This window comes from Mustelus asterias, chromosome 8 (assembly GCF_964213995.1).
Source record: "Mustelus asterias chromosome 8, sMusAst1.hap1.1, whole genome shotgun sequence".
Classification (NCBI taxonomy): Eukaryota; Metazoa; Chordata; class Chondrichthyes; order Carcharhiniformes; family Triakidae; genus Mustelus; species Mustelus asterias.
This window is the reverse complement of record NC_135808.1, coordinates 39,191,840-39,205,076: the sequence shown is the minus strand read 5'-3', so window position 1 is coordinate 39,205,076 and position 13,237 is coordinate 39,191,840. Positions and strand designations below refer to the sequence as shown.

Sequence of the window (13,237 nt, the reverse complement as noted above, 5' to 3'; positions counted from 1 at the left end):
GTCTACATGGATTTCTTCCAGGTGCTCCGATTTCCACCCACAGTCTGAAAGATGTGCTGGTTAGGTGCATGGCCATGCTAAATTCTCTCTGAATGTACCCAAACAGGCGCTGGAATGTAGCAACTCGAGGGTTTTCACAGTAACCTCATTGCAATGTTAATGTCAGCCTACTTGTGACTAATAAATAAACTTTAAACTTTCTCATAGTGATTGGGTTTTTTTTCTTAGCTTTTATATAAGGATGAGGCACAACTGAGTCTTGTTGTATTCAGCTCTTCATTTAGTCATTTCAGATCTTTTGGTGCTCTGCCTTCACTGGCCCATTGTTCCCTCCTTCTACAGAGTCCATCGGTGCTGTCCTTCTGGAGAGCCTATTGGAGCTCTCCTTTTGGAAAGTCCTTCACTGCCTGCTCTGAGTTTGGTGTTGCCTCTTAATTGAGAGCTTATTACCTCATTTGAACTCCAGAGTTTCCTCTTCTTTTGGGTCTTTATTTTCTCCGCTGAAGTCTTGCATTGCTTAAGGACCCCCTTTTTAGAGCTGTCATCGATCTGGGGTCTTCTCCGATTTTCTTCTCCTCGTCCTTTGTTCCTTCTTGTGGTTGTTGCATTAAATATTGCAGAACATTAAATACATTACCTCTTTAAATGCATTACTGCTTTAAGACGGTGTAATTAATTCTTTTCTCCAGTCTCGCTGCTTGAATATAGTTGGCTTCCCTTTGCAGGTGTGTTTTGCAATAATGTATCAATGCAGGTACAGAGTGTCTCCAGCTGCTATTGCGATGGTTTATTTTTTAAAACTGCAACATACCTTTGCAGTGCAATCCATTTGCTTAACATAGGCTGTTTATTTCTCCCCAAAACTCAAGAACCTATCTGCTGCAAGTCCCTCTGGCAGGGATTCTCTCTCCCTGGAATCTTTGCAGGCTCTTTAGATTGGGGGACCTGCAATAGCTCTCTGGGGCTTTTCTTCCCCTTTGCCTTTTTTTAGCATTTGAACTTATTGAACTGAAGCAACTGGGGTAGCACAGTGGTTAGCACTGCTGCCTCACAACACCAGGGACCCACGTTCGATTCCCAGCTTGGGTCACTGTTTGTGTGGAGTTTGCACATTCTCCCCTTGTTTTAGGGTGCTCCAGTTTCCTCCCACAGTCCAAAGATGTGCGGGTTAGGTGGATTGGCCATGCTAAATCGTCCCTTAGCGTCAGGGGGACTAGCGAGGATAAAATGCAAGGGGATTCGGGGGATAGGGTGGGACTGTGGTCGATGCAGACTCGATGGGCTGAATGGCCTCTTTCTACACTGTCGGGATTCTATGGTTCTGTTTACTGTCTTAAGGAGAAAGTCACCACATACACAATATATGTAATCTTTTACATTCACTTGATAGAATTGACAGGACCTTGGTGTAAGTCATCTGAAAGATCTTACCGCTGACAGTGCCACACTCCCTCAGTACTGCATTGGAGTGTCAGCCTCAATTCCCAAGTCTCTGGAGTGAGACCTGAATGCACAACTTTCTGACCCAGAGATGAGAGTGACAATAACTTTGAATATTTCTATTGTATTAGAGTCAGTTTCTAAGGGGTTAAGTTCCATGGTTGTGCACAGAATGCTTTTTCCCCTTAAACCAGCAACCTGAAAGTCTGATTTGATTTAAAGTGGTAACTAGTTCGAGCTGCAGGTATCAGTGTTGTCTTTGTGTCTGGATTCCTGAAGCTGTGAAACTGTGAAAGGCCGTCAGGAGATGCGTCAATGCCAGATTCATCAGCTTCACTCACAAGACAGCCCCAAACATTGCCCAAGCACAACGCAACGCCATCCACGCTCTCAAGACCAACCGCAACATTATCTGCTAGTTTGATGACAAAAGAGGGGCCACCGTCATACTGAACAGAACGATTACTGCAAAGAAGTGTACCGACAACTGAACAACCAAGAACACCACAGACAGTTACCCGCAGATCCGACCAAAGAACACACCCGTCAACTCAACAGACTGATCAAGACCTTTGATCCAGACCTTCAGAGCACCCTCCGTGCTCTCATCCCACGTAGAAGATCTGTACTGCCTCCCGAAGATACACAAGGCCAACACACCAGGCCGTTCCATCGTATCAGGCAATGGGACCCTGTGTGAGAACCTCTCTGGCTACATCGAGGGCATCCTGAAACCTATCGTACAAGGAACCCCCAGCTTCTGTCGCGACACTACATACTTCTTACAGAAACTCAGCACCCACAGAGCAGCTGAACCAGAAACATTCCTTGTCACAATGGATGTCTCGGCACTCTACACCAGCATCCCCCACAACGATGGCATTGCTGCAACTCCCTCAGTACTCAATGCCGACAAATGCCAATCTCCCGATGCAATTCTACAACTCATCTGCTTCATCCTGGACCACAACGTCTTCACCTTCAACAACCAGTTCTTCATCCAGACACACGGAACAGCCATGGGGACCAAATTCTCACCTCAATATGCAAACATCTTCATGCACAGGTTCGAACAAGACCTCTTCACCACACAGGACCATCAAGCGACGCTATTCACTAGATACATTGGTGAAATTTGCTTCCTTTGGATACACGGCGAAGAATCATTGAAACAACTACATGATGACATCAACAAGTTCCATCCCACCATCAGACTCACTATGGACTACTTTCCAGAATCAGTTGCATTCTTGGACACACGCATCTCCCTCAAGGACAGTCACCTCAGCACTTCACCGTCCCGCAAGCCCATGGATAACCTCACGATGCTCCATTTCCCCAGCTTCCACCCTGAACATGTTAAAGAAGCCATCCCCTACAGACAAGCCCTCCGTATACACAGGATCTACTCAGATGAGGAGGAACGCAAAGACACCTACAAATGCTGAAAGATGCCCTCGTAAGAACAGGATATGGTGCTCGACTCATTGATCGACAGTTCCGACGCACAACAGTGAAAAACCACACCAACCTTCTCAGAAGACAAACACTGGAGACGGCAGACAGAGTACCCTTTGTCGTTCAGTACTTCCCCGGAGCGGAGAAGCTATGACATCTTCTTCAGAGCCTTCAACATGTCATTGATGAAGACGAACATCTCACCAAGGCCACCTCCACACCCCCACTATTTGCCTTCAAACAACCACACAACCTCAAGCAGACCATTGTTTGCAGCAAACTACCCAGCCTTCAGGAGAGCAGCAACCACGACACCACACAACCCTGCCACAGCAACCTCTGCAAGACGTGCTGGATCATTGACACGGATGCCATCACCTCACGTGAGAACACCACTCACCAGAGACACAGTACATACTCATGCTACTCGGCCAACGTTGTCTACCTGATACACTGCAAGAAAGGATGTCCCGAGGCATGGTACATTGGCGAGAGCATGCAGATGCTATGACAACGGATGAATGGACACCGCTCAACAATCACCAGGCAGGAGTGTTCCCTTCCTGTTGGGAAACACTTCAGCAGTTAAGGGCACTCAGCCTCTGATCTTCGGGTAAGCATTCTCCAAGACACACAACAACGCAGAATCGCTGAGCAAAAACTGATAGCCAAGTTCGGCACACATGAGGACGGCCTCAATCAGATCTTGGGTTCATGTCACACTACCTGTAACCCCCACAACTTGCCTGGGCTTGCAAAATCTTACTAACTGTCCTGGCTTGAGACAATTCACACCTCTTTAACCTGTGCTTAACCCTCTCTCCACTCACATTGTCTGTAACTGGAAAGACTTGATGACTGTTAAGACTCGCATTCCAACCGTTACCTTGCAATTGAGTCTGTGTCTATATATGCCCTGTTTGTGAACTCAACTCTTCACTCACCTGTTGAAGGAGCAGCGCTCTGAAAGCTCGTGCTACCAAATAAACCTTTTGGACTTTAACCTGGTGTGGTGAGACTTCTTACTGTGCCTACCCCAGTCCAACGGCGGCATCTCCACATTTGTGAAAGGTGATAAAGTCCCTGGTGTCAGCTGGAATGGACATCTGAAGGGATTGTCTTCAATCAGTACCGGCTGATGTCTGCTTTCATTTACTCATGAAAGTTCTATTGTTTCGGCACAGTTCTAACAATCTGTCAATAACCCACTCTTTCTCAGAAAGTTTATTATTAGTTTTAGTGAGGTTTTTGAGCTTGTTTTCAAATCTCTCCATGTCCTCTCCCCTCCCTATCTCTGTAAGGAGAGTGTGAGAGGTAGAAGAATGGAAGAAAATGAAAGCGCAGAGGTAGGAAAGAAGTAAAGAGAGAAATACGGTTATGAGGAGGAGAGCAGATGGAGTAAATTATTTAACTCCCCGCCCGCCGCCGCCACCTTTCTAGTCTCTCTCTCCACTGTACATGTGCTGATCCCACCACTGCACAGTATCGCTGCCTTGGATGTTGTGGACCTTCCTCTTCTGATCTTGTTAAACACATCCGAGGCTGTTGTCAGTTTGAAAGCCTCTGAGGATGAAGAATGTCGTTCCCACACTATCTCCGTCAAACATTTACCAAGGGAACTGAGACAGCAGCTGCAATAAATGAGGTTTTATTCAGATGGGACAAAGACAAGTTTAAATCCCCACCTGATCTGCTGCTCAAAGTCGCCTTCTTTTCACCGGTTAGTTTCCCCAACTTCAGGAAACTCATGTTACTCCAGAAATATTTGGATTGGCTGTGAGAGACGTCAATCAGAGAGCCCACCCACTCTGCCCATTCCCTCCTCTTCCTCTTTCACAGCTGCTTCACTTCCTAAAGGGACTGAAACCAAGTGAGGAAATGGTGAGTGAAGGAGCAGAATTTATAATAATTACATTGCATAATATCCACACTAATGTTCAGGCAGTCTGATTATCCTGTGGGGAATCAGGTGTGGAAATGCCCCTTATGCTGTGTGAGAAGATCCAGCTGAGAGACCTGTTTACTCGGTGCTTTGTGCTGAGCTGTTTGATTGGAGCTGTGCGTTGGATATTGAGTGTGTTTATTGGAAGCATTTTCCTTCTGATAGAACATAGAAAAGCTACAGCACAAATAGGCCCTTCGGCCCACAAGTTGCGCCGAACAATTTCCTTACCTTCTAGGCTCATCTATAACCCTCTATCTTACGAACCTCCCTGAACCTATCCAAAAGTCTCTTAAAAGACTCAATCGAATCCGCTTCCACCACCACTACCGGCAGCCAATTCCACGCACCCACCACCCTCTGAGTGAAAAACTTAACCCTAACATCTCCTCTATACCTACTCCCCAGCACCCTAAACCTGTGGCTTCTCGTGACAACCATTTCAGCCCTGGGTAAAAGCCTCTGAGAATCCACTCTATCAATGCCTCTCAACATCTTATACACCTCTATCAGGTCACCTCTCATCCTTCGCCACTCCAAGGAGAATAGACCAAGCTCTCTCAACCTATCCTCATAAGGCATACCACTTAATCCTGGCAACATCCTCGTAAATCTCCTCTGCACCCGTTCTATGGCTTCCACATCCTTTCTGTAATGAGGCGACCAGAACTGGGCACAGTACTCCAGGTGGGGTCTGACCAGGGTCCTATACAGCTGCAGATTATCTCCCGATTTCTAAACTCAGTTCCTCTATTGATGAATGCCAGTATTCCATACGCCTTCTTAACCACAGCCTCTACCTGCGACACCGCTTTGAGCGTCCTATGAACCTGGACCCCAAGATCCCTCTGTTCTTCCACACTGCCAAGCGTCTTACCCTTAATATTATATTCTTCCATCCTATTCGACCTGCCAAAATGAACCACCACACACTTATCTGGGTTGAAGTCCATCTGCCACTTCTCCGCCCAGTCTTGCATCTTATCTATGTCTCGTTGCAACTGCTGACATCCCTCTACACTATCCACAACACCTCCAACCTTTGTGTCATCAGCAAATTTGCCAACCCATCCTTCCACTTCCTCATCCAGGTCATTTATAAAAATCACAAAGAGCAAGGGTCCCAGAACAGATCCCTGGGGAACCCCACTGGTGACCGACTTCCACTCTGAAAAAGACCCATCTACAACCACTCTTTGCCTTCTGTGGGCAAGCCAGTTCTGAATCCACAAAGCAACGTCCCCTTGTATCCCATGCCCCTTCACTTTCTCCATAAGCCTTGCATGGGGTACCTTATCAAACGCCTTACTGAAATCCATATGAACCACATCTCCTGCTCTTCCCCCGTCTAAATGTCGAGTCACATCTTCAAAAAACTCAATCAGACTCGTAAGGCATGATCTGCCTCGGACAAAGCCGTGCTGGCTACTTCTGATCATACTATTCCTTTCCAAATGTTCATAAATCCTGCCTCTTAGGATCTTCTCCATCAACTTACCTACCACTGAGGTTAGACTCACTGGTCTATAATTTCCTAGGCTATCTCTTCTCCCTTTCTTGAATAACGGAACCACATCCGCCATCCTCCAATCCTCCGGAACCTCTCCCGTCTCCATTGATGATGCAAAGATCATCGCCAGAGGATCAGCAATCTCTTCCCTCGCCTCCCACAGTAATCTGGGGTACATCCCATCCGGTCCCGGCGATTTATCTAACTTGATGCTTTTCAACAGCTCCAACACATCCTCTTTCCTAATGCCAACATGCTCAATCTTCTCAGTCCACTGCAAGTCTGCACTGCAACTACCAAGATCCTTTTCCATTGTGAATACTGAAGCAAAGTATTCATTGAGTACCTCTGCTATTTCAACCGGTTCAATACAGACTTCCCCACCGTCACATTTGATAGGTCCTACTCCTTCACATCTTATCCTCTTGCTCTTCACATACTTGTAGAATGCCTTGGGGTTTTCCTTTATCCTGGCTGCCAAGGCCTTCTCATGTCCCCTCCTGGCTCTTCTAATTTCCCTCTTTAGTTCCTTCCTACTAGTCGTATACTCTTCTAGATTTCTAACATTACCTAGCTCCCTGAACCTTTTGTAGGCTTTTCTTTTCTTCCTGACTAAATCCATTACAGCTTTCGTGCACCACGGTTCCTGTAACCTACCATAACTCCCCTGTTGCACCGGAACATTGCCGTGCAGAGCTCCAGACAAATTTTCCTTGAAAATTTGCCACATTTCTTCCATACATTTCCCTGAGAAAACCTCCTTCCAATTTATGCCTCTAATTTCCTGCCTAATAGCATCATAGTTGCCCTTACTCCAGATAAACACTTTCCTCGCTCGGCTGATTCTATCTCTCTCCAATGCTAGTGCAAAGGAGTTATGATCACTATCCCCAGAATGCTCTCCCACTGATAGATCTGACACCTGCCCAGGTTCATTCCCTAATATCAAATCAAGCACAGCCTCTCCTCTTGTAGGCTTTTGGAGCGCTGCTCCTTCAGCAGGTGAGTGGGAGATCTGATCTTCCACTCACCTGACGAAGGAGCAGCGCTCCGAAAGCTAGTGGCGTTTGCTACCAAATAAACCTGTTGGACTTTAACCTGGTGTTGTTAGACTCCTTACTGTGTTTACCCCAGTCCAACGCCGGCATCTCCACATCATATTATCCTGGGACAGTTATGTCTGTGTGTTGGGATCTGGATGTTTCCTGTACTTTCAAATCTCTCCAAGACTTCCCACACCACCACCGCCTCCCCCCCCCCTCCTCCCCACACACACACGCCTTCTCCCCCCACTCCCATCTCTGAATATTGGAGAGGGTACAGAAGAGATTTATTAGAATGGATCCAAGATTTAGGAATTAGTTATGTGGATAGACTGGAGAAAGTGGGATTGTTTCCCTTCAAGAAAGCTAAGAGGAAATTTGTTCAAGGTGTTTAAAATCAGGAAGGGTTTAGGCCGAATAAATAAAAAGAAACTGTTTCCATTGACAGAAGCATCGAGAACTAGAGGTTACAGATAAATGATTGGTAAGTGAATCAGAGGTGACTTGATGAAAAATGTTTTTATACAACATGTGGTTCGGATTTGGAATGCACTGTCTGGATTCAGATTCAATAATAACTGTTACTAGGTTCAAACCCGGACTTCAAAGTTTACCCTATGCTGCTCCTGAGACCTCCATCTACTAATTTGATGATAACCATGAAATCAGGGTTGTGCCGGGCTGTGAGATTGTGGTGGAATACAATCTGATTGCTGCTGATGGCTCACTGCACCCTGGGATCTGTCCTTTGTCTACGTCCCCAATGATGATGAACATGGTGAAGTACTCATTCGTTAGCTTGGAGGGGCGTGGTGGTTTTCATTGAACTTGTTTGACCTGAAGCCATGTGGCTCCGTGGAGTCAATATTGAGGACTTCTCCAAGTGCCTGTGGGATGGAACATACTTGGATGGAGGAGTCTGGCATGTTTCCAGATTAATATATTCTGTGACATGATTTTACAGTGATTTGATAACACATTTTACACTCCTCCCAACTATCTTTTCCATTTCCCTCACGGTGCCTGGGAAAATGGGATCTGGGTAGAAGAAAGAAAGTCACCACATTGTCTGCTCCTGGTCACTATCCTGTGCTCCTGCTGGAAATAGAGGGTGTGTGACAGTCAAGTGAGGAAAAAGAAAGGACTTGTATCTGATCCCCCACACGGGAGTAGCAGACTAGCACTCATTGTGGAACAGTCTCTAACTGAGGAGTCAGCCCCTTCAGCAAAGGAGAGGGAGTTGGAGGAAATCACGTTTCTTTTTCCTATTTTACAGAAGGATTGCACCGTACTGCACCAGAGAATGCAGAGAAAATAGACACCGCAGACAGATCCTGACCATTACCCAAAGAACTGCACAACTGTGGGATGACATCCAGTCCCTTCACAGCATTGCTCAACACAGAGAAGGTTGGGCAGTGAAACCATCATCTATAATCGGTCAGGTCAGGGGAGCTTTGACTGATCATCTGATTGAAACTGGTCAGTGGTGCCGAATTTCCATTAGAACAAAGCTTTCCGTGGGTTCGGTTGTGGGTGATCGGTCAAGTGAGGCTGGGAAGAAGTGTAAGTGGATTCCAACTGTGGTAAGAGCTTCAATCAATCATTGAGCTTCATGAACCACTGACTCATTCCTACAGGTGAGAAGGTGAACAAGTGTGAGGTGGGCTCAGCAGGTTCAGTTGTATCACGTGTAACACAAAGTTAGCCACATGGAAGAGAAACTGTTGAAGTGTGAGTTGTGTGACAAATCATTCTCGTGCTCATCCCACTTTCGTATCCACGAACGCACTCATACTGGAGAGAAACCATTTACTTGTGAAGTTTGCAACAAATCATTTTCGCAGTCATCGCATCTCCACAGACACAAACGTATTCACACAGGGGAGAGGCCATTCCGCTGTGATGTGTGTGAGAAAGCTTTCACACAGTTATCGAACTTCCAGGTCCATCAGACAATCCACACAGGGGAGAAACCCTTCAAGTGTGAGTTTTGTGATAAAGCTTTCCCAACATCCACGAGGTTCCTGATACATCAGAGCGTTCACAGAGGGGAGAATCCATTCAGGTGTGAGTTGTGTGACCGAGTCTTCACACAGTCATCAGCGCTCACACAACACCGACGTATTCACACTGGGGAGAAACCATTCAAGTGCGAAGTGTGCGACAAATCATTCTCTCGCTCATCTCACTTTCGTGTTCACCAACGCACTCACACTGGGGAGAAACCATTCACCTGTGAAGTGTGTAAGAAATCATTTTCCCGTCCATCGAACCTCCGCGAACACCAACGTCTTCACACTGGGGAGAAACCGTTCAAGTGTGAGGTGTGTAATAAGAGCTTTGCACAGTTGCCAGGCCTGGTGAGTCACCGACGCATTCACACAGGGGAGAAGAAAACATTCACATGTGATTTATGTAATAAGGACTTTGAACAATTATGGAGCATGCTGGATCATCGTCGCATTCACGCAGCGGAGAACCCAAGTGAGGTGTGTGACTGATCTGACTGAATCTCACAGTCAGCAAAACTCATGATACATTGAGACATCCACACTGAGGAAAAGATGTTTCAATGTGAGGTGTATGTCAAAAACGTCACATAGTCAGCGTGGATGAGGATTTCAACAGCAGATGGACTAATGTGGTGGTATTCTAAATGGACGTTGTTACAGAGAGTGGAGAGGACAATCAAGAGGAATTTAAGGAATGTAGGAACTGGAGCCATCCCTTGAGCCTGTGACACCATTCAATTAGGCCATGGCTGATCCGTATCTTAACTCTATCTACCTGCATTGGCTCTGTAACCCTTAATCCCCTTGTCTAACAATAAACCTATCAATATCAGTTTTTAAATTCAAATGACCCCTTGTCTCAGCAGATTTTTGTGGGGAAAGGGTTCCAAATTTCCAGTCCCCTTTTTGTGAAGAAATGTTTGCTGACATCACCCCTAAACAGCCTAGCTCTAATTTTAATGCTCTGTCCCCTTGTTCTGGACTCATCTTAAACACCTCAACTAAATTACCTCTTCATTTTCTACATTCAAGGGAAAGAAAGCTCAGACTGTACAACTGTCCTCATAATTTAAATCTTTTAGCCCCATTCTGGTGAATCTATGCTGCACTCCCTCCAAGGCCTCGGTATCTTTTCCGAGGTGCAGTGACCAAAACTGAACACAATTTTCCAGAGCTTTGTACAGCTGGTACCTTGTGGTAACTTCCACAAGGACACAGTTGATTTTGTGTGTGTGCTTTTAACCTCAAGTTGTGTGAACACTTTGCTTTTTGTGCATTTAATCAAATACAGATGATTTTTTTACTTGAGCACTCTACAATTTTTCTCTCTCATACTCACAAATACACACTCACACAGTATACTTAAGAAAGTAAGCTTTACAATGTCAGAAAAGTAAAGCAATTCACAATGTCTATTTGAAAATCTAACATGCAATTTTGAAATCTAATTGGAACACATTGCCTAAAAGGATGGTAGAGACGGGAACCCTCACGTAAGAACTATTTGGTTAAGCACATGAAATGCCATAGCATACAACGCTACGGACCAAGTGCTGGAAAATGGGATTAGAATAGATAGGTTCTTGATAGCCGGCGCAGACATGATGGGCCGATAGGCCTCTTTTGGGACTATAAAATTCTACGGCTCTATTCGGAATTAATATGAGACTATCAATTAACAGGCAAATGGTCAAATACTCCACACTGCCATTTATAGGCAGGTTAAACCCCACCCATCTCTGTGTCCATACAGCTTTTCATGGTTCACTGCTTTAAATTAATTTGGTTCCAATTGTTAGCGCGAGTGGGCGAACACGACCACTTCGGACTCAGAGTCAGGTTCAACAGCAGTACAGCTTTATTAACGTCGACGGAGGTGCAATCAGGACATACAAACAGCACTGTCCCGAAAGCACTCTGAAGGCCTGCCGCAATGGGCTACAGTTATACTCGAACTTTGACACTTTGTATGATTCAAATGTTAATGTTTTGTTTACAGTATTTGACTCTGACCATTCTGTGGTTGATGTGTAAATGGTTTGTTTATGGTGTTCTGATATGGTCATCCTGTTTAATGGGTTTTTAGGTGCGGAGTTGATGTGTTAAGTCTGGTGATTGCCCAGTCGAGGGAGGTGATAATTGTTTGAGATCTCCGGAGTTTCTTATACAATAGGTGTTTAATTGGATATCAGGAAGTCTTCCAGGTCTCAGAGACCTTCTGAAGTGTTTGATAAGGGCTTCCTGATACCCTTGGAGCCAATTTAATTAAATGCTAATGTGAGTTCCTGAGTCCTTTTGTCAGCCTTGTTTCTGCGTTTTAAAAGACCTGCTTGTCTGTTCACACTTTGTGTCTGGGTGCTGCTTTGTCCTGTTTCATTTATTTGATTCTATTCTGAGAAATATTTATCTAAGGAATCACAGAAATTTGTGTCCGCTGACAGTTCCCCCCTGTCGGTCGCGAGTGGACTTGTTCCACTTCAGACCAATTTTCTTCCCCTTTTTACAAATTTGTGTCCGGTGCTCCCTGCCTCTGCATGCTGCAGTCGTACAGTTTGGGGGAGCCCCAGGAGCTTGTCAAATTAAGTGTATGCGGGAGTAATCCTCCCGATTTGTTAACTGTCCGACCACGCCAATTGTCCTAAGTTTTTACGTGATTTCGTTTTCTTCCGCTGGCGGTATGTGTAGCATGTCGCTACTCCCCAGGAAAGTGCTAAGATGAGTTGGATGACAACCAGTGTATGTGAAATGATTCGGATCCAGGGGTGAATGTTTACGTTTAGACCTCACCTTCTGTGCCCATGTTTGGCTTTGCAATGCCGTTTCGGTGTCCTGCTCCAAGGTTTTGATATGTGATTGTAGCTGATGGTATAACCGGACGGAGTGTCCTACTTTGAGTCGGAGCTCCCTTAGAACTTCAGTCAGGTGTGGGATGGGGGCTTGCTCGGGTTCCTGATAGTCTTTTAAGTTATCCTTTAGAGGGTCTGTGGCATTAAAAGTTACTGTCTGTCTATTTCGGATATTGATGATGTGAGCCTGACCTATAGTGACTGGTCTGCGCGGGGTGAAACAGAAGTTTGGGTTGGGGATTGGGCATGTTAGTCCATTGTATATAAATGATGTACGTGTGGTGGCCACACAGTATCTACCCTGTCCCCCGTATCCTGCCCGGGCGAAGTGTGGATCTATGGGTGTAATTTCTGGGGTGCAGTCCTGTGTCCAATTAAACCTACACTCTGCTGCCTCTCCTTGTCTCAGTAGGTGGGGACAGATGGTGATCTCTCCCCGCTGTTTGCACCTTGCGAGAGAGACACTGGACATTATACCATGCCTGGAGATGGCCGTGGTTTCGGTTATGTGGTAGCGGAGGGAGGTATTGCTCCTAACAACACCAATGTTTTCAATCCAGAAGATAGGGAACGGCGCCGCGTCCTGTGTGACTGTTGGAACCAACAGAACCATTCCTATCCCGGTGCCCTCACTAACCTCGCAGTCGGGGATCACTGGATACACCCGTGTCACCCCTTTCAGGGTCTGGTCATCCAGCATCCCCTTCTGATCTGCGAGTTGCGCTAGCTGGGCGCTGTCGATCCAGTTGGGCACCACCCCCCTGTGTACCTGGTCCAGATTGTGTCGTACTTGTGCTACCATCCACTGACCATACGCATGGCATAGCTGTCCCTGTTGTACCCGGGCAGTGTCCTCCCTCTCCCTGTCTATGAGGCGGTTAATGGTCCGGGCGTGCACTTCTAGTACTGCAATCCCATCGAATTGGATGTGGGCGCCCGCTTCCCCTAGAAAGGTTTGCTCAGCCTGTTGGTCTAGTGACCGC

At 46.2% G+C, this 13,237-nt stretch overlaps 2 protein-coding genes across 2 annotated transcripts in view; one reads left to right on the top strand and one right to left on the bottom strand.

Moving 5' to 3' along the window:
- The window catches only part of LOC144497075 (uncharacterized), a 257,791-nt gene that overhangs the window by 152,029 nt on the left and 92,525 nt on the right, over nucleotides 1-13,237 (bottom strand). The window lies entirely within an intron of this gene.
- LOC144497100 (uncharacterized) overlaps nucleotides 4,763-13,237 on the top strand; it is a 34,506-nt gene continuing 26,031 nt past the window's right edge. The window contains 2 exon segments of the mRNA XM_078217879.1: nucleotides 4,763-4,779; nucleotides 8,670-9,934. Coding sequence (XP_078074005.1) covers nucleotides 9,106-9,934 — 829 coding nt within the window. The 5' untranslated portion in view covers nucleotides 4,763-4,779; nucleotides 8,670-9,105.